At 38.8% G+C, this 23,285-nt stretch overlaps 2 protein-coding genes across 5 annotated transcripts; both read right to left on the minus strand.

Annotated features, from left to right (window-relative positions):
* Positions 1-1,310: 1,310 nt before the first annotated feature.
* LOC122844739 (T-box transcription factor TBX3-like) lies at positions 1,311-9,074 on the minus strand. 2 transcript variants are annotated; one of them, XM_044140467.1, is made up of 7 exons: positions 6,716-7,380; positions 5,020-5,287; positions 4,795-4,941; positions 4,635-4,711; positions 4,410-4,546; positions 2,969-3,513; positions 1,311-1,735 (listed from the first exon to the last, which is right to left on the minus strand). In XM_044140467.1, the coding sequence occupies exons 1-7, from the start codon at positions 6,994-6,996 to the stop codon at positions 1,334-1,336; spliced, it is 1,857 nt and encodes a 618-aa protein (XP_043996402.1). In that variant the 5' UTR covers positions 6,997-7,380; the 3' UTR covers positions 1,311-1,333. The 2 variants fall into 2 exon arrangements, with proteins under 2 accessions (XP_043996402.1, XP_043996403.1); XM_044140468.1 differs by lacking the exon at positions 6,716-7,380 and adding an exon at positions 8,992-9,074 and having other exon boundaries at positions 1,314-1,735.
* A 7,233-nt stretch (positions 9,075-16,307) lies between these two features.
* On the minus strand, positions 16,308-22,301 carry LOC122844903 (protein phosphatase 1D-like). 3 transcript variants are annotated; one of them, XM_044140743.1, is made up of 7 exons: positions 21,632-22,299; positions 20,806-21,034; positions 20,520-20,644; positions 20,240-20,421; positions 19,899-20,126; positions 19,484-19,571; positions 17,895-18,031 (listed from the first exon to the last, which is right to left on the minus strand). In XM_044140743.1, the coding sequence occupies exons 1-6, from the start codon at positions 22,128-22,130 to the stop codon at positions 19,488-19,490; spliced, it is 1,347 nt and encodes a 448-aa protein (XP_043996678.1). In that variant the 5' UTR covers positions 22,131-22,299; the 3' UTR covers positions 17,895-18,031; positions 19,484-19,487. The 3 variants fall into 3 exon arrangements, with proteins under 3 accessions (XP_043996677.1, XP_043996676.1, XP_043996678.1); XM_044140742.1 differs by lacking the exon at positions 19,484-19,571 and having other exon boundaries at positions 16,308-18,031; positions 20,243-20,421; positions 21,632-22,301; XM_044140741.1 differs by lacking the exon at positions 19,484-19,571 and having other exon boundaries at positions 16,308-18,031; positions 21,632-22,300.
* Positions 22,302-23,285: the final 984 nt, after the last annotated feature.

The raw sequence follows: 23,285 nt of genomic DNA on the forward strand, positions 1-23,285 counted from the left end.
CCAATTAAGGCAATTAGCCCAAGAATTTACTTTGCCTTAAAATGCCTCCTTTACGGAAGAGGATTAGGGCCACTGGGGAAAAAAATAAAAATCTGACTTTAATCTCAGAATTCTGAGATTAGAATCTGAATTCTGACTTTAATCTAGCAAACAACTGTTTACACCCTTTATTTAACGCGTGTGATGAAGGTAAGACCACGCTAACAGCTAACTGTAGCCGTTATACTTTAGACATTAAACTATCCATCTTGTTTTACTCACTTTTGTTGTTTAATTAATAAAATGGCACCTTCGAAGACCCCTCGGACACGGAAAAGCTGACTTAAATCCAACATGTTCCTCCAGATATTTCGTTGTCGTCCTGCACAACTAGCATGTTGGTCATTGAAAGATGCTTCCTCTAACCGGTGCCCATAAATTATAAAGTCAAAATTCTGAGATTAAAGTCAGAATTCTAACTTTTTTCCTCATAATTCTGAGATTAATTAAACTATCCATCTTGGATAGTTTAATTAATTCTGACTTTTTTCTCAGAATTTTGAGATTTAAGTCAGAACTGCTTTATTCATTTTTTTTCCAGTGGCTCTAATCTAGGGTGACCATATTTTCATTTGGGAAAACCGGGACACCTTTGAGCGGGGGTGGGGAGGCGATAGCACTACACGTTGAACGGGGGTCGGGAGACGGCGACACCACCGTTGGACCGGGGGGGAGAAACCACACGACGCGTTGGACCGGGTCCTGCAAAAAACAGGACATTTCCTAACTTTCTAAAAATATCCCGGGACGCCCGGGATAGGACGTGAAATACGGACGTTTGGTCACCCTACCTAATCCTCTTCCGTGTCTTCCGTACTCCTTTAATGCCATCACTGAGACGAAAATGGAGAGACCGGGACAAATACAACCACGTCGTAGGCAGCCCTTACTGAAAAAGAGCACGGAAGTCCTCTAATGAAACAGACAGATTAATTACCCAAATTAACTTAAAGGATTAGGCCAAAATCCAGACACATTCTGATCCGTGCTGGAAAGCGGAATCATGACTGCATCTCGACACATAATCTAATCGATCCAAATGATCACCAGGTCTGTTACTGGCTTCTCAATTCTGTGGTATACTACATGAATGCATCTGAAAAATTAGATTAAATATTTTAAAATCATTGTAATCACTTCCTCATTTAAAACTTTAAGGTAGCTATTTCAATCTTAGGCTTGCATCTAGAGCGTGTAAATGTATTGACCTGGAATTGAGTGGATGCAGATATCCTCATGAAAGGAAAAAAGAAAAAAAAAAAACAGAACCGTTGTTTTTCAATAATTTTTTATTTTAGTTGCTATTCTTGTGCAACTTGCCAATCCTGAAACTGTGTTGTAGTTCACCAGCAAACCCCATAACAATTGGGGAAACAGTTTTTTGCACGGCCTTTGCTTGGTAACTGTCGCAGCCTGATGGCAAACTCCAGTCTTTGCTCCCATATTTGGACAGCTCAGGCTGCAAAGGTGACCTTCCAGGCAAGGCGGTCGTTAGAAAATTTTGGCAAGAACTGAGAGATGGTGGGATCTGATATGGACTTAATCTCAACCAAGGCTGACGGTTTCGGTGATGATGGATTCCAGAAAGGGACGGGGTGGCAGAGCTGGTTGGGAGAGCTGAATCACTCGCTCCTAATGGTACCACACAGTGGTATGGATATGGTGGCATTCCATCGACAGATGACAGAGTGACTCCCTGTTTGGAAAAATAATTCATTATTAGAACAGCATCATAACCTCAGAATGGTGCTGTGACTCAGTAAAAATCATTCTTCAGATTCCAGACTTTTGCTTTGCTTGGCATTCTTATTTAATGTAAATCCAAATTAGTTGGTCTCATAGGATGAAGCTGATGGCTATTCCGAGTGGGAGCAGAACCAGTTTTCCATAAGCTAGTCACTGACTCAAAATGCTCTTTACATATATAGTCCTTGTTTCAAATAGGAAGATAAGTAGTAGCGCAACACATCCTTCCTCAATTTCTTGTCTTACTAATTGTAAACTAAAGTTGAACAACCTTCAACTGCAATTGTGAGAATGGTTTAGGCTAGAGGTTCATAAAGTTGTGTCTGCATAAACCACTAGAATGTTTCTGAGATTGAAGATGTTTTCAGCACAGTAGAAGTCCACTTCAACCTTGGTTTCTCTCATACTAGTTGTTAAATTTATCTTCTGAGACCAGCTAATCTAAACGAAGTTGACTAGATTATTACCTACCACATGTCAGATATTTCTGGCTTGTATCCTTTTGACATTTTGAAGTACCCCTTCAATGTCTTTCATTTAAATCTGTATGCACATAATGATGATGGTCTTGAATATGTCTCAAGGATGTGATAAAAGTATAAAGTTGTCTAATCTATCTTGCTGGAAAAGTAAACAGTTAGCCAGTGATAGCTATAGAAAATATATTAACTTAAATCTAATAACTTAAAAGATTTAATTACCTCAGAGAAACATTAGAAACAGTTACATCTGGTTAATGCCTCTTAATCCTATTGTCGCTCTCCACAAATCAACTTATCATCCTCAGTGAAATAACCCAGACTTTAGGTGCTCTGGTTTTCACTTTCTATGCTGTTTAATGTCAGATATGTTCAATGAAGGTATCCATGACGTATTTTGTTTTTGGGTTGTTTTTTTTTTTGTTGTATTTGAGATACTTATGACTAAAACTCAACGAGTCTGATAGATGAAACTTCAACATAGATATAAAAGTGGGGAACCTTTTTGTTGGAGATTAAAAAAACTCCAAATTCAAACTTATGTAGTTGCATTTAGAGGCGCTAACAGGAAGATCTAAAGAAAATTATTCTACAAGGCAATGCTTTCAGCTTTTATTATCCTAAGTAATCATTTTACAATATATTAGATATTAGGGAACAAATATTGTGCAATGACAGAATTGAGTGCATTTCTGAAAGCCTACCCAAGGTCCCAATGTGTGTTGTGAGAAGGGAAATGGAGCTGAAGCCTGGATGCTTTGACATGAGAGTCCTTGTTCAAAGTTGTCAATTCCAGTCAAGGGTGTAAATCCAGGTCCCACACACAAAGAGGAAAACCCTTTTGCTGTCGGTGGTGGCTGCCTTTTTTCTTGGAAAGATTCTTGCAGATTGACAAATGGCTGTTCATAGTCACTCGAGAAACCTAAAGTTGGACCGTGACAACTACTGAAGCAGGTTAGGCTTTGTGATCGAGACATTGTAGGTAGCCCTCTATCTTTGATTACACTCCTTTGGTTTTTAAAAGGACCTACTTTCATAACGTATTGGTTGTCCTCTTGTGCTCTTTGCATAATTATCTCCCTTGATCCATCCTTTTTGTTGCTGCTTTGCCTAAAATCAGGCATGTTTTGCAGAACGTCCTCATCCATCAGGTTCATAGTTAATGTGGGTGCAGTCTTGGGAAGGCTGGTTTCCAAAACATCATCGTCTTCAGGGTAAATATCTGAATCGCTTTCAGTTTCTTTTGCATCTGTAAGGAAGCACATGAAAAATTTTTAGAAAGAGGAAATTTTTGGGTAATGTGTGTCATTGTGTGACGGGAAGCAAGCTAAAACTTTTTGAGCTTTTATTAGAACCAAATGTGTGGCCAAGATATTGGAATCAGAATATTTAATAAATACAAAAGGAATGTTGGGGTGACATGGAAAGAAACGTTTTTGGTGAACGTCTGTAACAGAATAGAGTTAAAATATTGAAAAGCTGAATGCTGAAACTTTTAGTTTCTTTCCAAACAAATTTAACATGGATGCTCACTGTGCATTTACAGCATATTTGCTAAAAGAGAAGGAATATATTTGCTATTAAAGCCTATTCTAAAGTTTAAAATTACTAGTTCATGTACACAAGGCATGGCTTTTACAAGTTCTTGTGCCAGTCTCATTTCTACTCAATTGTATACTTTTTCCAATTCTTTCTTTTTGTTAATGTCAACTATTTTTTTATCATCATTTTGATTTTTTTCTGATCTTTTCAACTTCAAAACCAAAACAAGTAAGCAGTAAAAAATAAATACTTTGTTCTTTTTCTTCATACAAGCCATCTAAATGTTCCTTTTGTAGTGAGCTGTTCTCTTGTTTTTCTTATCTTGCTAAAAATGGTTATAAAACCATAGACTTTGAATTCTCCTGTATTTTTAGTTTCTGAATTTGTGCTCATTGTCAATCTAATATAAAGCAGCATTTTTGGGGATTTTGCCGTCCAAAGAGGAGCAGTGGATAAGCAAGCCTGTTGCTTTTCATAAGCTCCTACTGGCTTTTGAGACCATCGCAACAATTAGTTAGCTAGTTAGCAGGTTAGTTAGCTGGTTAGTTCTTAAGAAAAGCTTGTCTACTTAAAAGCACACAGTCACTCTGTAAGTTAACACACCTTGGCAGGTTGGCGTGGACATCAGAGGGCTGCTGACCAGTTCCAGAGGAGAATAAAACGGCTCGCTAGCACTGGGTTGTCCAGATGAGTCATCAGAATCATCGCTGTCCTGGTCTGATTTACTAAGCTGTTTGCCCCTGTAAATATAACAACCAAAACTCCGTGTGTTAAAATGTGGAAAAACTGTTGTACTAAGTTCACATAATAAAATGTTAGGATACCTACCTTTTCTCCCGTCTTCCATTTCCAGTATTTCTGAACCCTTTGGCAAAAGGATTGTTGTCAATTTTCAGTTGTGTTATCTACATAGTGAAGGAAAACAAATATGTAACTTATTTCTTAAACAAACACAAGCAACATTTCTATTCTCAAAATTAAGAGTTACCTTTTCATTCTGATAGGCAGTGACAGCAATAAACTCGGTCTCTGGGAAAACATAAGTTCTGAAGGTGCTGTATGGGAGCTTCATAATGTCATTGGCTCTTACAATATGGAACCTCGGTTGATACTTATGCATGGAATTTAGGATTGTCTGGAAAGTCAACGACGGTCATAAGCAAAATTATCAGTACCTACAATTTTAAAAAATTTAGAACTGAATGCTACTTACAAATCCATGCCTATCCGACATGTTGTTGGTGAGTTTGAGCTTATGAAAAGCAACAGGCTTGCTCATCCACTGCTCCCCTTTGGACGGACTGTCAGGGTGGATGTACATCCGCTTTGGCATCTCCGGGTCGGCTTTTCCAACAACTGTCCAGTGGGAGTTGTGAAACTTGTAGCGGCAGTTGTCAACAGCGACAATATCCATCAGCAGGATGTATTTTGCGCTTTCGTTCAGCCCATCCACACACACCTTGAAGGGTGGAAACATCCTCCTGCCGTTGAGAATTGGGTGTGAAAAATTTTGCAAGAATTAAAATAATGTGCAGTTCTTGAAAGCATATTTTGCCAATGAGCCAACTTGCGAACAGTTTTCTTGTAAAACATTCACATGTCTGGAATTGCCCCGACTTTTTTTGTTTCACTACTTTTTTGAACTGTTAACTTGAGAAGCTTTTTCTCTATGATAATATTTCTAATTCCAACAATCTGTCCTTTGCAGAACAATTCAGTTCTTGCCTTTTTTTTTTTTTTAAATTTAATTTAAGCCTCTATTGTAGTTTTCAAATTTAATGTGACTTTATTATTAAATTAAAAATAGCAATCCTACCTAAACATATTCACTAGAATATACTTCAACAGTGGTGTTTTGTGTTCATCAGGGAATACAACACACCACCGTTACATGCTAATGTAATAAGCTAATATATTTTTATACTTAAATTATAAATCTATAGCCTACCACTTTGCAAAATATAAACTTGCACAATTTCAAAAATGTAAGTACTGCTATGACAGTTAAAGTAAATTCAGTTCCACCAGAAATCAAGCTTGTTTCCAGTTTTAGCTATGTTAGCCAAAGTGGTAATATTATAGTTAAGCTTGGTAGTAAATTGAACTTCCTGTCCCCAAGACCCTTTTTGTCACTTAATAATACATCTTAGCTGCAGTTATAATGGCAAAGTTGAAACCACACCTCCTTTGAGTGGACTTAAAAAAGGCATTATTCTTTCAGTAATATTTTACGCCTAAACTAGTTTAGCAACTGTGCAAATGCTAAAGTCGAGCTAGCAAGCTGGGATTCTTAACCTAGAAGCAGTTATTGTTTATGATTGAAACATCCCTGCGCGGTTTTAAGGGAATAACTTTAAATTTAGTATTTTTTAGAAACAAATTAAAAAGTTTGTCACTATTTTAGTTTTGACCTAACTAGTCAAAACCCTAAGGCAAAGTTGAATTTTCTAGTAGGCTAAGGGAAGTTTCTTAACTGTTGCCGATATGCGTAATAATGACGGTGCAATAGAAAAGCTATATGTAGCCTACATTACACCTTGTTAGAACAGATTCTAAAAATTGTTTTTATCAGTAACATTTTATACTTTGACTGCTAGCTTAGCTACACCGCAAAGGAAAAATTGGCTGAGAGCCAAAATTTTTTTTTATATTTTATTTAATTTCTCAAATTAAATATTTTTAATTTAAGATATTAAATTAAAATATAAAACAACTCTCCCTGTTGGTAAAACACAACTTTCCCTGTTGCTCCAAGATTTTGGTAACCTCAACGTCATTAATTTTGCTAGAACTTAATTATTCAATTATTCAAGTATTTAGCTGTTAAACCTATCACATTTTTGTTTCTACATTAAAATGACCACTGGTTTTAGCCAGCACTTTATTTTCTTAGTGTCAGATCTACTTGCCTCCCAGACTTCGTGATAACCATCTCTGTCCCCATCTTGTGAAATTTACTCCACAAATCCTTTGATTCCAGCGTGACTTTCGGATCGTCATCCAGCCATTGTCCGGACTGTTCATGGCGCTTCATGGTCCGCGGGAGTACTGGCCGACTCCGGAGCTCCATAGCTGCGCGCAGCCGTGCGTCCGCGGATGTGGAGGGGATCAGTGAGGACTGTGCGCGGGGAATGAACGCTGGCAGAGAAAAGGCGTCTGCTTCCTCAACTTGGAAAGGGTGGTAAGCCATGGGAACCGCAGCAGAAGACACTCAGTGAGTGCGCTTGAAACAGCAGCCGTTGAAGGAGTGCATCGAATTCTTTGTATCATTACCACTATATCTTGAAAGTCCACGCATTTGCAGATAAATCGATCCATTAGTAAACGTCTACAAAGAACGGCGCATATGAGGATCATGCGTAAAGCTGGTGAATAAAAAAACAATAAAAAAATAACCCTAACTCTAACTCTAACAGGGAAAACCTAGAGACGTGGACGGTCGCGCATCTGCAGTGTCTTGTAAGTCGTCACTAGATAAACCCAAATTCTGAGGACAGCGCGTCACAGTCTTAGACAAACTAAGGAGAGGTGGGGGCGGTATTAAGCCCTTTGGCTCATGATGGAAAGGAAAGAAAATGACCCGCGACTGATTTCAAGCTATAGGTCGGCAGCGAACGTTTCGGCTCTAAGAACTGGCTCTTTGAAATGAAAGAAAGGACCACACAAGTGGTGAAGGAGGAGACGCCAGCGAAGGTCCGGTTGGAAGTAGTCCCTGAAAGAGCTGTGTAATTTGCTTCCCTTCTTATTAAAATTCCTCGAGTCAAATTGTCATCTTTAGGGATTAAATAACATATTTGGAGGAGCAAAAAATGTCTTATTTAAGCTTCATCTTTTGTGCCTTTTAGAACACCTGATGTCAAAACAAGGGCATTAAGTGACTCCTGTAGTCTCAACACTTTCTTCTCTTGTCCTAAAAGCAAGGGAAGCCAGTGGGACATTTTATAGCTAAAAATGTCCATGCCTTGAGGCATCTGACAGTGTTAGGTGGGAACTAGGATGACAAAAAGGGTCCACCTTTCATATAATACTCAATATTACATGACACTCAACTTTGCTTCTTTGTGAGCTGGCATTCCTGACCACGAGAATACAAAGATTAAATAGGCTGTTGTCCAATACAGTATACATTTTTTCCAGAGTAAGAGATTTACATACACTTATGTTGCTATTTATCTAGTTTATTTGAAAAATAACATAATGTGATGGTTGTAGAGACATTTGAGTAACAGATGTGTTGTAAGTTCAAACACGTCATAGGGAAATAAAAGGAAACAAGCCGACATAGGACAAGAACTATAGAATGTTCAGCTGTTTAGATGCAAAATGGACAGGTTCACTTCTTGAAGTTGACAGCATTTTGGGGTAACAACATTATGTGGGTATATTGAAGAAACACTTAGACATGGTTGCCTAGGTTGGTCTCGGATAGTCATTATACAGGATGAAGGAAGACTTTACAGGAATTGTCCAGGTGAGTGTGACAGGTTTCTTCACAAGTTGAGTTCCTCACTTATTCCTCCCATCTGCACCACACAGGTCTGGTCTTTAAACTGACAAGTATAAACTAAAACTGTCAAGTAATAAACTTATTTGCCTTCATGTACGTGAGCTATAAATGTTATTTTTGAAGTACTTTTTTTATTTTTTTATTTTTTTTATTAAACCAAGTTCTTTGTAGCTTTAAGAGATCAGTGCTTCCTACTCAGGGCTGGATAAAAGTCTTAAAGTGTCCTCTTTTTAATCTTGTTAATGAAACTGGCGGTGTCTGATGCGGGTGAGAGTGTCAGTCTAAACTTTCACACATTTGGCCCACTATAATATAGAATAGAACCATATGTTGAACTATTGCCACTTTTAATATTGTTTGGTCTTCGAATGCCTTCATTTGCGTTTTTTCTGTCAGCCATAGAAGGGAAAGTAGCCAAACTGAAGAAACCCATGAAGGTAATGAAGAGGAAACTTTAAGGATAGAGGAAGTGTGAGGATTTGGTTTTTCTGTGTGTCTATTTAGTTCCCATGTTGTCCTTGATTGCTTCCAGCTGTGTCTCATGTTTCCTGATTACCCCTTGTTTATTTAATCCCACCTGTGTTCCCTGCTCCTTGTCATTGTCTATACTGTCTAGCTGTCTCAGGTTGATTGTTAACCAGTGTTACCAGTGTTTGAGTTCCAAGCTTTTATGCTCACCTGTGTTGTCTGGACTTTCTGTACTCCTCCTTTTCACCATTAAACAACCATTATTCACTACGACCTGGGTCCACTTCATCTACCTCACCACCTGCAACCACAAACCATGACAGGAAGTCTTAAAAAAAAAAACCTGGTTACTGTTTTTTAATTTGTTAAAATAACAATGATCTCGTGAAATACTGGCTTATCTGCCGACGCAAGAAAAACATAATGATAACGTTAATAATATTGTGTTTTTATGTACAGCAAAATGAATATAATAAATTGTGAAATTTCCATACTGTTTTACACTAACATGAAGCTGAATTATGGTCAGTAGCTATGCAAAATGTATTTTTTTTAATAAAAGAAAATAACCCATTTAACAAAAATAAATGCATATTTAAAAGGTGAATTTACTACTTAGTGACCTAAAAAGTACATTTTATGTTTTAACTGACTCTAATTGTCAGCTGGGTTGAAGAAAAAAAACAAACACAATTTGCAGTATTGTGTTAACCCAGTCTGTGGTTAAATATAGACTTGGATTAATGTAACTCCTCTGGGTTGGTTTAAGTAAGTTTCCAAAAATGTGTTAATGGCTCATGTAATGATTACCAAAGACTAATCATTTGGTTGAAAATGGCTCTCTGTGAAACATAATGAGCCTTCTCATTATCTTTTCTAATCAAACAAACTGGGTCTCAATTTCTGACCCAATGTTTGGTTAAAACTACCTTTCTCCTTATAAACATGCAGAAGGTTTGACAAAGAGAGTGGGGAGTAGAGACCCAACTACAAACAGTGAATGTCTTTTGAAAATGCTGTTGATTTTTGAAATGAAATGATTGGGGGCCACATGTCCTTCAATGCTAGCTCCTTTATGTGTTATTACTGTAGACGTTTTCACATCGAAACAACACAAAAGCGCAATTTTGTGCATATACTGGCAGCTAAGAAGACAAAACTGAGAAGAAAAATGTAACATTACACATATGCATGTATTTGTCCAAGACAAAATTACAGCAGACTATTTATAAGAAACTGAAAAATGTCACAAATATCAGTAGAGTTGTAAACAGTTATTGAGTTTGTTGATATCACTAGTGCTGCTTTTGAGAAGGATCTTTAATAACGGACTTTTGTGCACCAATGATGCATCAGTCTGTTCCTGAATGAGCTCTCCATTCCTGCTCCAGCTCCATGCTTGTGGTGGTAGACATTGTCCAGTAGCAATGTCCTTCTGGGTCAAGGGGCATCCTGGGACAGAACTGGCCTTCCTGATAAGCTTATCTAACCGTGTCCCTGGCTATGGGCTATAGGTAAGCTGCTGCCCCAACAAACTACAGCATAGAAGATGGCTTATAACACCAACAGGTCAGAAAGGGTCCCCAGGAGCACTGCCTGCAATCCAAAAGATGGAAGCCTTAGAAGTGGATGGTGGTCATAGTGGGCAGGATGGAATCTGAAACAGAGAGGATTGTTGAGAGCTGAAAGGTGTGAAGTTCACAGAAGAAAAGAAGGCAGTCATCATAGATGAGTGGGGTTGCAGTAGGGGAGAGTAGGCTGGAGGTGGGGTAAGTGCTTGATCAACTTTGCTGAAGTTGGTTCAGATCATTCACCCATCATACGTTTGTGCACAAGTTGGAGATGAACTAAGTTGTGGTCTTTGCTCCCCTGGAGGAGTGATAAATGATGAACGGTATTCCTCCTTGGTGTTGACATACGATAAGTTTAGTGTTTCATTGCTCGCAAATGTTTTGCATTGTGGTTTTGTAAACGTAAAAGAGAAATAACCAGATTTGCAAATAATTTCACTCACATGTTGCTATATTTCAAACTCATAGTAACCATATTCTATTCCATGGTTGAGCTTGCTAAGAAGCTTCTATCTTTGCCTCTTGAACCTTCTGAGGGATTTCCTGTTTGTTTGTCTTCGACTCTGAATCTGGAAATCAATGAAGTTTTTTTTTCCTTCACTGTCTCTCTTTGTCCCAATGCATTAAATTGGAAAAAATCCAACTTCTGTTAACTATTTTAAAATGTCTGAGAAATGGTCGAACAAAATCTGATCCAGACCATTCTTACAGCTGTATAATGAGGGTTAAATTGACACAGATGATTCTGGAACAAAAAATACCTGAGCCTAGGCCTTCATTTTCCATGTGAACTTAAATTTGGGATTAGAAATAACAAGATCACTGACACAGGAGGTTAAAATTAGGTGTATTTGTGAAGCAGCCTTAACTTCTCCTTCTATATAGGGTGACGAGCTCAATAAACTGTCCAATCCTTAGTGACATTACTGTCCATGAGGTTTGTTTGAGGATAGGTAATGGCATTTAGTCCTCAGCCATAATCTTTTGAATGGATTCTTCAGTCAAAAAAGGGCTTTTGTAGTCTGCAGCAGGTAATTTGTGTTTTGACAAACCTGCTTTCTGTCCTGTTATGACCCTGCTTAACTTTGCTCTACATTTCAAAGGTGCATCTGTGTTCTGGGGATTGGCCATAAATGACCCTACATCCTTGACAAGATTATCTGAAGTTCAACATGAAAAACAACTGCTTATGTTCAATTAGCCAGTGTCGGGACGCTATTTTACACAACAGAGACTCATGCTTTAAAATGGAATACGTCCGCCGAGCATTTGAAATATTAAAATTTTTTCCATGTGTTAGTCGTCCCTCGACCACTGTCACCTAATTTAACTTCCTCACCACCTGGTCTACCCTTCTTGCTGTGCAGTTAAGGTCTCCAGTGGGAAATCCAGGGCTATGCCATGTCTGGAGCTCAATGTGTTAGAAGTCAAGTGTTTTTGATTTCTATCACAAATTCACAAAGAAGAGTTGATATGTTACTATCATTGATACTTTCACAACAAATACAATCATAAGTGCTCTAAAAAAATGTATTTTTCTATGTCAGATTTCTTTTGCTTTTGATGTTTTGACACATTTAAATTTTTAGATGACCCAGTAAATGTTAATTCCAGACAAAGATAGTCAGATTTAAAATAAAGCAGTTTTTTATTATGATTTCAATTATTAAGAGACAAAGAATCCCACTTATTGAACCTACTTACATAAGACCTGTTTAAATACACAAAGTTCACAAACAACTCTTGCATAAAGCAAACTAAACAGAATGAGATCTAAACCATTGCAAGCAAAAACCAGCCAATAAACAGAGAGAGAGAGAAAAAAGAATACAATACCTAAAGTCATGCTTGGTGGTGGTTATATGGATCGGGGCTGCTTTCCTGCTTCAGGAATTGGACAACTTACCATGACTCACAGAACTATAATTTTTTCTTTCTAACACCAAATTTGGAAGTGGAAAGTCTGGCAGTCACTTTGTAACTTTAAGGTCATGCACATTTGGGTTATACAGCAGGACAATGATCCAAAGTATCATTGGATCTTTGGATCAACGACACAAAAGATCATGGGATCCTCTGAGGTGGATTCGGAGGAGGCAAATCCACCTCCAAATGGCATAAAATAATTATTTTGAAGTGCCCTGGCCTAGTCAAAACCTGGAATTGTCTAGACTAAATCCTTGTGCCAGGAAAATACATAATTCTGCCCCTTTAATTTTTTGCAGCACTTCTTGAAAATAATATTTGAAATTGTATACTTGTTTATGAGGATGGGATGAGGTATTATGGTGGACAGAGAAAATAATTACGGTACATGCTGAAAACTTCTTTTCAGTTCAATGCGAGAAGGTTAAATTTGTTTCACAGCAGAAATTTGATACCTTTATTGTTGTTAGAAAGTAAGGCAAAGAATTGAACTGAAGGCTAGTTCAATACTGGATAGCATCAAGGAGATTGCCCGGGGCTAACCAGATGGAAAATACTATGACCTGGTCCCAAGATGTTTCTCTGAGACTTCTCAGTATTCTCGGTATTCACATTCGTCTTCTGCGGCGTCAAGCGAAATGTCTATGCTGTGACAATTGAGAAGCTGTTTGTTAATGCAACAAAGATCTCGGGCTAAAAGTCAAATAAACCGCTTATTTCAGCGGTTTAGCAGAGGTTTTCCAAGGAGACCCTATAGAGTGATGAACCACTTAATCAAGTAAGCAAGATTACAAGAGGACCTTTTCAGCAAACACCATAGGTGTCAAGACTTCTTACCTTGGTTGCACTGTGATGAGCGTTAATTGCGTTATAATCCAGGATTCGCAGGTTTGGTGAGAATAAGAGTCTTATAAGGCATGGGAGGTCAGACTGAAGCCTAAAAGCAACAAAGGCCCCAAAGGACACATTAGTGGCGGATTACAAGCACTACTGCATCAAGGTGACACATGGCTGTGGCTGCAAATGACCTAATACCTTCGGATGCCCAACTTATGGGTTTTGTAAACTCATTGAATTTGTCAAGTTTTCCTGCTAAACGTTTTATACAGTTTCCCCAATATAAAAAAATTAAACAAATACTGTCCATTATTATACGGAAAATCAAATTCAGAGCATCATAATATCTACAACAGTAAATAATTCAATCCGTCAATCAATTTTATTTGCACAGCACATTTCAGCAATAAGGCAGTTCAAAGAGCCTTAAATCGTAAAAACACAAAAATACAAAGTCATAGACTGTCAACAGTTGAAACATGACTTTTTTTCAAGTGCCATTGTTACACATCAAAATATTGATTAATGTTTCATTTATGATGTTCCAAAAGCAACTCTAAACAGTTGGTTATTAGTCTAGATTTAAAGGAACTCTGTTTTAGCTGTTTTGCAGTTTTCTGGATGTTTGTTCCAGATTTGTGGTGCATTGAAGCTGAATGGTGCTTCTCCACATTTGGTTCTGTTTCTGGGGATGCAGAACTACTGTTTTGTCCTTTAACTTGTAGCTGTTCAGTGTATTTCCATGGCGCATTTTCACCATAATTTTATATTCTGTCACAACACAAATATTTCTCCAGGTGGCAGAATTCAATCGAAGCCATATCAGTTCATAATTTTTTCCTTGAGGTGAAAAGTACTGCGAGGAAAAGGTGCAGGACTTAAAGGCCGGTAAGGATCTTAACCTCGCCATACCTTTAAATCCAGCCGCATAATGAGAACCTGGAATCTGGGGCCATGTTTCACACCCTTTGTGTCAACAGGGACACAGCAACGTTCTAAAAAGTCTAGGGTAAGTGACCGGGAACAATGTGAAAATTCTTATGTTGGACGTTTTTTGTCATATTGATAATAATAAACAGATACAATTGCAACTCCACCCAGCTATTTTTAGCAATTCTAAATTCTTTATGAAAAACACACAGCCCAACGGAGTTCCGTAACGCATAAATGGTGGGAACCTTATACAATGATCCCTTAGTGTAAAGTTTGTCCTGTTAATGTCTCTGCTTCTTTGATTCTGGCCAAATCTCTTCTGGCCATAACCTGGAGGCGAATTAATGCGGCATTGCGACACCTAAGCAAAGAATCCAAGCCCAGGATTAAATGGATTTAGTGATCAACACTCAAATCGTCTCTTCTCAAACAGTTCGGTTGCTCCAGGAAAAGACCACATAGCCTTTTGTAAGCGACTTGAAGCCATCTGCAGCCGAGATTTTGTGTCTCACTCTATATTAGCGCACACATCATCAGCTGGCTCACAGAAGCTAATCTTGTTAATTATGAGTATTTTGTGTGTTATTATTTGCCAACCAAGAAACAGAGGCAAGATTGGTCAACTCTGTATTTTTTCTGCTTGACATTATTTTGGGCAAAAATTTTTCACGTTGTGGGTGAGTTAGGACTATCCAAACAAAAATCATTAAATAACAAACAAATTAAAACTGAACTTAATGTTTGATATATAGAATCAATTGGAATGTGATTACTTTTGTTTGTGTGTAAAGCGGCTCCTGACCACATTTGTTGTGATATGGTGCTATATATTTACATTGAACTGAAGCAAAAAAACTGAGAAGTTTTTTCTTTTTTTTTTTTCTTTTTTTTGTTGTTGTTGTTGTAAATCTCAATTAATTATGACAGTAATTGCGCTGCATGCTAATTTGTGATGTTCGCATGTTAAGTGTACAATCCTCATCTGGTTGCAATGATGTTAATTTCTCAAGAGATGGACAGGTTACGAAGAGAAGGTGAAGCTTTTAAGCTTCGTTGGTTAACAGGAGTTGACAGTCAGTCTGCAGTGAGAGGGGAATATTGCATGTTTGGCAGGTCGACAGATGCTGGGATGACAGTCTATGAAATATTTAAGTCAAGTCACTGCCATAACGAAGCTAATATTTGTACAGCCCAGAACCAGAGATGGTATGGACAAAAGGAAAAGCATAGCACATGGCATATGAGCACTGCCTTCATACAGAATAACAAATAGGCTATGTAAGACATATTTTGAGGCATGTCATCTTTGTCAACAGTGTATTGTGTTTTACTATTTTCTCCCAGCTGCAACACATTCTCCTGGAGTTAAGACCTAATGCTGTCATATAAATGTGCAACCAAAATTTCATGTTTTTTTCTGCTGTTTGTCAACAAAATCTGTGCGTTTCTTCTAAACAGGGACTGAATATAATGTCACTCTTGTTTGTCATCGAAGTATTTTTTAAATTAGTTACTGACTTGTCATAGCCTATTTATTAATGTCCACTTCACTCAAGTGAAAACATTTAGTGATCTCTTTATTATTAAGAAGAAATTGTTAATAGGCTATTCAGACTCAGACCTTAAACTGGATATAAAAATATACCTACAATTGCACTTCGTAACGCACCAAACAAGGTGGAGGTTATATACATGTATGTTTCTAACAACATATTTATTTGTTTCCCAAGTGCAACTTTCTGTTTGGCAGTTTTCGGTTGTTACGTGCGGATTTGAAGTCGCAGATCAAAACCCCGATACCAATATTACTTGTAAAACATTGAGGTTTTTTTTAACGTAATATTTGTCAAATGTGGTTGAAAAGAACTGACAACAGGACGTCCCAAACGATTCCTTTTGTTTTTATATTTTGTTTTTTCAAAGCAGGAAGAAATGCTTGGCGGAAATACATCTATTTGAAACCTTTACTTTGCTGCCATCTTCTGGACAAGTTTAAAACTTCATAAGTATCCAATCGCTTTGCCTTTTAGCAACAGTTGCTACAATTAGTAACTGGCTTTACAGACAGAGGTCCAAACAAAGGGCAATTTCATTAAAACACCAGACGACTACTTTTCTCCAATGAGCCACGTCTGCATCTTTTAACGAACTCTACCTAACAGAACATGCTTAGCATAAAATGGTCCATATCAGTTTCGCACATCTAGATTTCTTTCAAATAAGATATGGTCGCGCCGTTTAATAAAACCGAGAAGTTCATTACAACACAGACATTTTATTTACGTCATCACTTTGAAAGTATGCAACTTGAAAATCTGCAACACTGAATATAAAGTGAGACAAAGGTATTGGTATTGTTAAAACACATCCATGAACATGCCCATCGACATTCATTATCCTCAGCACACACATACACGTACACAAATCACAAAGTACAGCATAAATGTGAGCATGCCAAACTCTTGAAAAATCCCCACGTGTTGCATATTATAGTACTGTACAAACTGATGTTGCATATTTACTCAATGTACAAAAAAAAAAAAAGAAAAAGAGAACTCTGAACAGCTGAACCATAGTGATATGAATGGTTGAAACAAACTGGACACACTCCATTACCTGATTTTAGATCTTAAATACAAACACAGACGCACACACAAAAGTACCTCACTCATCTGTGCTAAGGCAACAATTACATTTTATGCAAAATATTGTTTAGCTTAGTAACCGAGCTGTTGCAGTAACACAAGTTACACGAGCGATTAAGTGTTGTCTCATCGGACAAGTTATGGATCCACAAAACATCAACTTCAAAGGAAACCGAGCTGCGGTAGTGTGATGTATGGGGGAAGTAGATAATGTTAGCTTACATAAAACAGTTCTGCCTGATGCGACCAACATCTATTTCTGCCTCTACAGCTTAAATAGATGTTTTGAACAAAAACTCATTTCTTTCTAAACCCTGATGATAAATGACAACAAAATGAAGGCGCTTGGAATGCTACAAAGACAAGTGCATGGGGAGACAATTCCAAAGCATGTTTAATGCTGACCATTCTTTAAAATGCAAACAAAAACACAACTGAATGAAAAACAGTGGCTATAAACAGTCATAATTACATATAAAACAAATATAAAAAAAATGACACCTCTGCTTGTGCTGAATAGTACAACCGAGGAGGTCGTCCTCATCAAGTTATCAAAATATTAATATTCTTTAGACCCAAACAGGTGAGCTGAGGTATTAACCGCTGCTAATGAAAAACATGGCCTGTTCCTCGATTAAAATTAATCTAACGTAGTTCAGTTCTTTTGATAAAAATCTAAAAATGGAAGTATGTGTGTGTGTGTCCCGATTCTGTTCAAACTGAAGCCACTTTAAATTAATGCTTTCTCCTTAAAATATGCAGAAAATGTGAAAAGGAAAAAAAAAGGGGAAGGGGGAAATCAGAACAGCAACACATTTACAAGACCTCTATCTTACATATGAACATACAAATAGACTTTGTATAAAAGTATACATCTAAAGAACAGGTGTGCAGATTTTTTCGAGACGGGGTTCAGCACACGCACAGGGCTGACGCGTGCTGCGGCAGAATGCCACCATCCTCAGACGGACCCGATTCCGCGTTGTTCGGCTGTAGGGACTGTTCGCTTTCTGCTTTCCCGTGCAGTTTCTTCTGCGAGCAACCTTTGCTGGGAGACCCGCCGACCCAGGTATTAGGACCTTTAAGTTCAGGGGCTCTGGAGGAGGATCGGCAGGGCTTTTTTGAAGGAGGAGCCGAATCGTCGCAGTCCACCTGGGTGCTGGACGGGTCTTGCTTCTCAAAAACATTCGGCGAACGGTCTGCGGGGCGCAGCGTGGAGTCGGCTTCGGGTAAGAGCTGCGTGGTGGCGCAGAAAGCCGCCTCGTACAGCCCGAAGGCCTGTTCCAGTGTTCGAGAACTTTCTGTAAAAGGGGAGGGGGCTTCCAGCGGACCAATTGGCTGAGAAAAAGAAACAAAACAAAGCAGACCCAATGAGCTTTCAGAGGAGAAAATGTTATGCTTTTATGAAAAGCTGTAACGTTATTGATTTCCCACATACCCCTTTAACCTTTTCCCATTTTGTCACCGTCAAACCTCAATGTTCTTTATTGAAACTTTGTGACAGACCAACAAAACGTAGTGTGAAGTGGTAGAAAAAAAAAAAAAAGAGATTTCATTGAAATGTGCAAAAACGTTAAGCCTAATGGATTTCTCTGGAGAATTTGTAGACAAAACGAACACGACCAACATGCGGAACGACTAACAGTGAGCAGTGAACAACTAACACCATCTACATGGTGAAGCATGGTAGTGGCAGCATATGGATATGGGGATGTTTTTATTCAGCAGGGACTGGGAAGTTGATTGTGATTGATGGGAAAATGAGTGAAGCCAAATTCAGGACGGTTCTCAAAGAAAACCTTTTGAAAGCTTCAAAATACTTGAGGTTTGTCCTTCCAGCAAGAGAAATACTAAAAATACAGCCAATTAAACTCACTGAACTACTTAAAAAAAAAAAAATATATATATATATATATATATATATATATATATATATATATATGTATATATATATATATATATTTATATATGTATATATATATTTTCTGTAGCTTGGCAATTCTAATAGACACATGCACAAAAAGACTGTGATTGACTTAAACACCAAATACAAATTCATAGACTATTCGGATTATGCACTACTGTGTGTTAGACCATCACATGAAATCTAGGGATGCATTTTGATACCAGATCACTTTTTTTTTTTAATTGGTGTACTCCTAATAAAATCTCAATAAAAATACACAGAGGTTTGCAAGTATAAGATGACAAAATGATTCAAAAACACTTAAAGTGCTGCACATATGATTTAAATGGAGTTGTCCCTTTTAATTTGATTTCAACCAAGAACTAAAATGAGACACACTAATGAGAGTGAATAAAACAGTACAACAAAAAAACTTGAAAGTTTTAAACTATTGGAATGAAAAATATTTAAGTATGGCTATGGATCTAGTTTTGAAATGTAATGATAATATGGACTTCAAAAACTGTGAAAAATTAATTTAATGACTTACTATTGGGAGCAGGTGAAAAAAATTTCTACATACAGGTAAATAAAAGTTTGAAGATCTGAAAAAGTTCAATATCAGATCAACTTTGACAAGTCTGTGTATGAATTCCTGGTATATTCTGAACTAAAATCCAAAGGTCAGCTCTACATTTCTGTAAACGTAAAATGTTTCGTATCAATGTCCAAACTCAGATCCATAAGTCAGGATGTTTTTCTGATTCTATTCGATTGCTTTCAAATTTGCTGCTAGACTAAACAAACCCATCTTGGATCTTAGCTAAAAGTTTATTTAATAATAGCAGCGATCATTTAACACATTTTCATTGCTGAGCAGTCACCTCACTACCAATCCAGGCATGTCCATCGCTCATGTTCTTCTTCATATATCTCATCTTCTTCATAAAACATGCCATCCTCATGCTCCGCCTGTTGGCCCCGAAAACAAAGAATGATTTGGTGAACCAATGACCCTTCTTCATTTGATTGGCTGCTGTTATGTTTGAGCGGTTTGTGGCATCTACAATATAGTTTAACTGGAGGAAGTCATAAGCTGACTGACAAATGGGTTGAAAACGTGTAAAAGGAAAACAGGAAATAGTCAAGGACAAACAAATGAACATGTACGGAAAAACAATTGCACAATCAGAGCAGCAGTGCTGCATCAAGAAACAAACTTTTCGTCATGTCTGATCTTGTTTGTGAAACCTAGACATTCTAAAAAAAACACAATACAACAAATCAGCGGCTCCTGACCTTTTGGATCTCGCATGTGTTATACGGCGTTCCGGGGTATGGAATTTTGTCGATGCCTGTTGCCATGTCAACGACGATCTCGTCTCGGTGCATGGGGATGGGCGGGCCCCCGCGCTCCTGCAGGGCCAGGACGATGACGGTCGTGTTGTCCGCTCGGAGCATGCGCTCTTTCCAGAACAGCAGAGCCGTGCATCCCAGCCTCCTGGCGCAAGACATTCCCTTTGGTCCCTTTGAGAAAGACAAATGAAGTCGTTGAAACTTTTAAGGTGTTGTTGATGTGGCAAATACCAGGCACCTAAAATCACAATCTGCTTCGTTTAACAATATCGAGCATTCCGTACTGCCATTTTGTCGTGGCTGTAACACATATTCACGGCGTTCTTTGGCGGCATCATATTCCACAGCCCATCGCTGCCGAGAATGATGTAGCGATGCCGTTTGGGATCGAGGGTCATCACAGTGGTATCGGGTTCAGGAGAAACAACAAACTCTCCACTGTAGAAGTCGTAGCTCCACAGATCACCTGTCAACAGACGATAAAATATGATCAGAGTTGGAAAATTGACTTTGATTGAATTTTTCTGAAGGGAAAAAGAAACAAACAAGCAAGGAGTTCTTTACCGAGGGATCGAGCGACTGCGAGGAACGGGATTTGGTCTATGACAGTACTCCTCCTCACAGGCCCGTTGTGCGTCAGCCTCGGCCTCTTCCACACAACACGGTTAACCCCAGATTTCTTCATTACACTACGATTAAGGAGATGCAACACAACCATAAACACCAACACAAGGTTCTTGTAGAGTTAGAAATCAATTTCTAATGCCCAGAACAATGAAGACACATAGGTTTATTGGTGATTTTGTGACCTTAAACTGACACTTCCTCTGAACATCTGCACGCCACTCACCTGCCACCCAGTCGCTCAATCCTTTCTTTTTCTTTTGGAAGTTCAGGTTTGTGGTCTTGCGTTATTTCAAGCGCCTGGAGTGTGATGTCAGAGTTGTCTTCTTTCACTCCTACCACTACGGCCGAGTCTCCTACATGAGCAACGTACATGTGAACTCCCCGGATCACGATGACGCTGGCCGTGGTGCCCGACGTGCTGGGCAGGCCAGTTATAGTTTTCGGCCACTCTGCTGTGAAGGGGTTTGGGGGGGTAAATAAAGAAAACGTTGACCGATTATTGCTGTGAAAGATTATATAGGGTTAACGTTTTAGATAAGAAAGAAGATAAAATGCTGAAGTTAAGTAGTCAGGTTGAACTTCTGCTGTAGCTATGTGGTGTATGCTACCTTGTCAGCACACACAAAGCTATTCATGCGACCCTATTTTGCTTATTAATGTTCGTGAACAGAACTTGAATGTCACGGAAAACTGCTGTAATTATACTAACATTAAGTTACACTAAAGTGGACTAAAGTAAAAGGTTACTTCTAAAGGTAGCACAAGATTTTATTTATGGATATCAGAGTAAAGAGGGATGAGATAAAAAAAATACAAAACACTTTTGGGGGGTTTCATTTGCCAAAATAAATAAATAAAATCAAGAACCTTCCATTTCACGTCTACCTCAGTATCACTGCTTTGTGTTGCTCCAACTCATTAAATCCCATTTAAGAGCGAAGCAGAAGCTGAGTATGATGCTGCAGCATGTGACATCATTATGACGCTCAGAGGTGTGGTAAATATTGACAGAAATACAGTAAAAATTATATTGTTTTTTTAGAACTTACGCAGCTCCTTCCACATTGCGTGGTGACAAGCGATGAAGCCTTTCCGTAGAGCGGCGCAAACCTCGTCGTGGTCCTTTGACCAGAAGCCCCGCTGCCTCTTCAGGAGATCCCACAGATGCTCACTGGCGAAATGCGCTGCTTCGCGGCCCCCGTGGCCGTCAAACACGGCAAAGAACGCCACGGACCTCCGCGTGTCAACAACAACATTCTCGCTCGACGCCGGGGTACCGACACTGCAAACGTCCTCGTCGGATAAGCTCTCTACCCACGCAGCGGTGACTGGACCTGGTCTGCTCAGGCCATGTGGCTCTGTCACAGTCTGTAGGGCAGCTGCGCTCTCCGCTTTCCCCTGCCCTCCATGTCTCTGCGACTTGGGATATTCCTCGTCTGTTGACGCCGTCGGCTCGTACTCGATTCTGATCTCGATAACATCCTCCATGTATTTTCTCCCTCCTTGATCCGAAAATGCACTCATACGAAACAATAACGAGTCGTTCATGATTGTGAACGCCTAACAGTAGCAGTTTAAGCAACAAAAACACGCATGTAGTGACCAAGTAAAGCTTCCGAGGTCAAATTTGAACCGATTTTGCCGCGATTGTCTCGCCGAAGGCTTCCTTCCTTTTTGTTTATCCTTTCCGAGGCGTCACGCTGTACGTAGTGACGTCACGTCGTCGCTGTTTCTACCCAGTGTCGTATGTTTCTATCCATCAGCAGCCCTACACTTTATTAAAAAAAAGTAATGTTGTCAACTTCTGGTGCTTTTTCAGAACATTTGGCACCCCTAAAAAATATTTTGTGTGTTTTTCTTTTTGCATAACAATATTTCGAGCTACCTTTATTTTAAATTTAGAGGAAATAAATTCTAATGAACATAACCTGAAGGTTGAAATACATAACGTTGGCACATCCTAGAAAAATTATTTTGTGTCGAGAGTGACTAAACATTTAAGATCCAAGACACTTGCTGGTTTTCATTTGCCTCTGAAGTTAAACACCAGCAGTTGGATTGTTGTGACGCTACTCAGTGGCGCAAAAAGTGGGTATGCAGTGTATGATATGCAACGCATAGGGGCGCTGCACTAGAGGGGGCGCAAAAACGATGTGGGGATTTCTTTTTCTATTCAGCCTTTTATGTACTTAACAGCTGTTAGTGTATGAAATGATCAATAAGAGAGGACCAGCACTGATTAGGCGCCCCTTCCCTCCTGCCAGCCGCTCTCCCCTCCCATACAGGTAGCTTGAGCAGCGTCCCTTCTTTTTTTAAATTTTTTTATTTGAACTGTAGTAATGCACTGGACAACAGGGAGCTAAAGATGGGGCGACCGAAGAAAACTCCGGGGCACAAAACAGAAAACGGAGGAGGGAGAGGGATAAAGTTGTATAATGTTGGAGAGACAAAGAAATGCTTTTCAAAGTGGTTGAAAGACGGTAGGTAAGTATCAACAAGAGAGTTGTAAATATTCAGGTTAGCTTAGGCTAGCCTAAAATGACAGGTGGTTGTTGGCTCCGCCCGTATTTTTCTAGCTTCAGTTTCATGTTGTGCAGTTCCTCTTCCAAGTCATTTGCTCTCTGGTGTTCCTTGTTGAATTTGGCTCTTTCTGCAGAGTCTTTAGTTTGATAACTTCCTCCTCTTTGACCGTTAGCACAGTGT

The sequence above is a fragment of the Gambusia affinis genome, linkage group LG15 (genome assembly GCF_019740435.1).
Source record: "Gambusia affinis linkage group LG15, SWU_Gaff_1.0, whole genome shotgun sequence".
Lineage (NCBI taxonomy): Eukaryota > Metazoa > Chordata > Actinopteri > Cyprinodontiformes > Poeciliidae > Gambusia > Gambusia affinis.

Excerpts from the sequence above, each read along its gene's own strand:
- LOC122844739 (XM_044140467.1), bottom strand. The coding sequence starts at position 6,996 with ATGGCTTACCACCCTTTCCAAGTTGAGGAAGCAGACGCCTTTTCTCTG. Across the intron at positions 5,288-6,715 it reads GTTATCACGAAGTCTGGGAG|GAGGATGTTTCCACCCTTCA; the intron begins GCAAGTAGATCT and ends TCTCAACGGCAG. Across the intron at positions 3,514-4,409 it reads GTCCACGCCAACCTGCCAAG|ATGCAAAAGAAACTGAAAGC; the intron begins GTGTGTTAACTT and ends GCTTCCTTACAG.
- LOC122844903 (XM_044140741.1), bottom strand. The coding sequence starts at position 22,130 with ATGAACGACTCGTTATTGTTTCGTATGAGTGCATTTTCGGATCAAGGA. Across the intron at positions 21,035-21,631 it reads CGCAATGTGGAAGGAGCTGC|CAGAGTGGCCGAAAACTATA; the intron begins GTAAGTTCTAAA and ends ACCCCTTCACAG. Across the intron at positions 20,127-20,239 it reads ACAGCCACGACAAAATGGCA|GGACCAAAGGGAATGTCTTG; the intron begins GTACGGAATGCT and ends TCTTTCTCAAAG.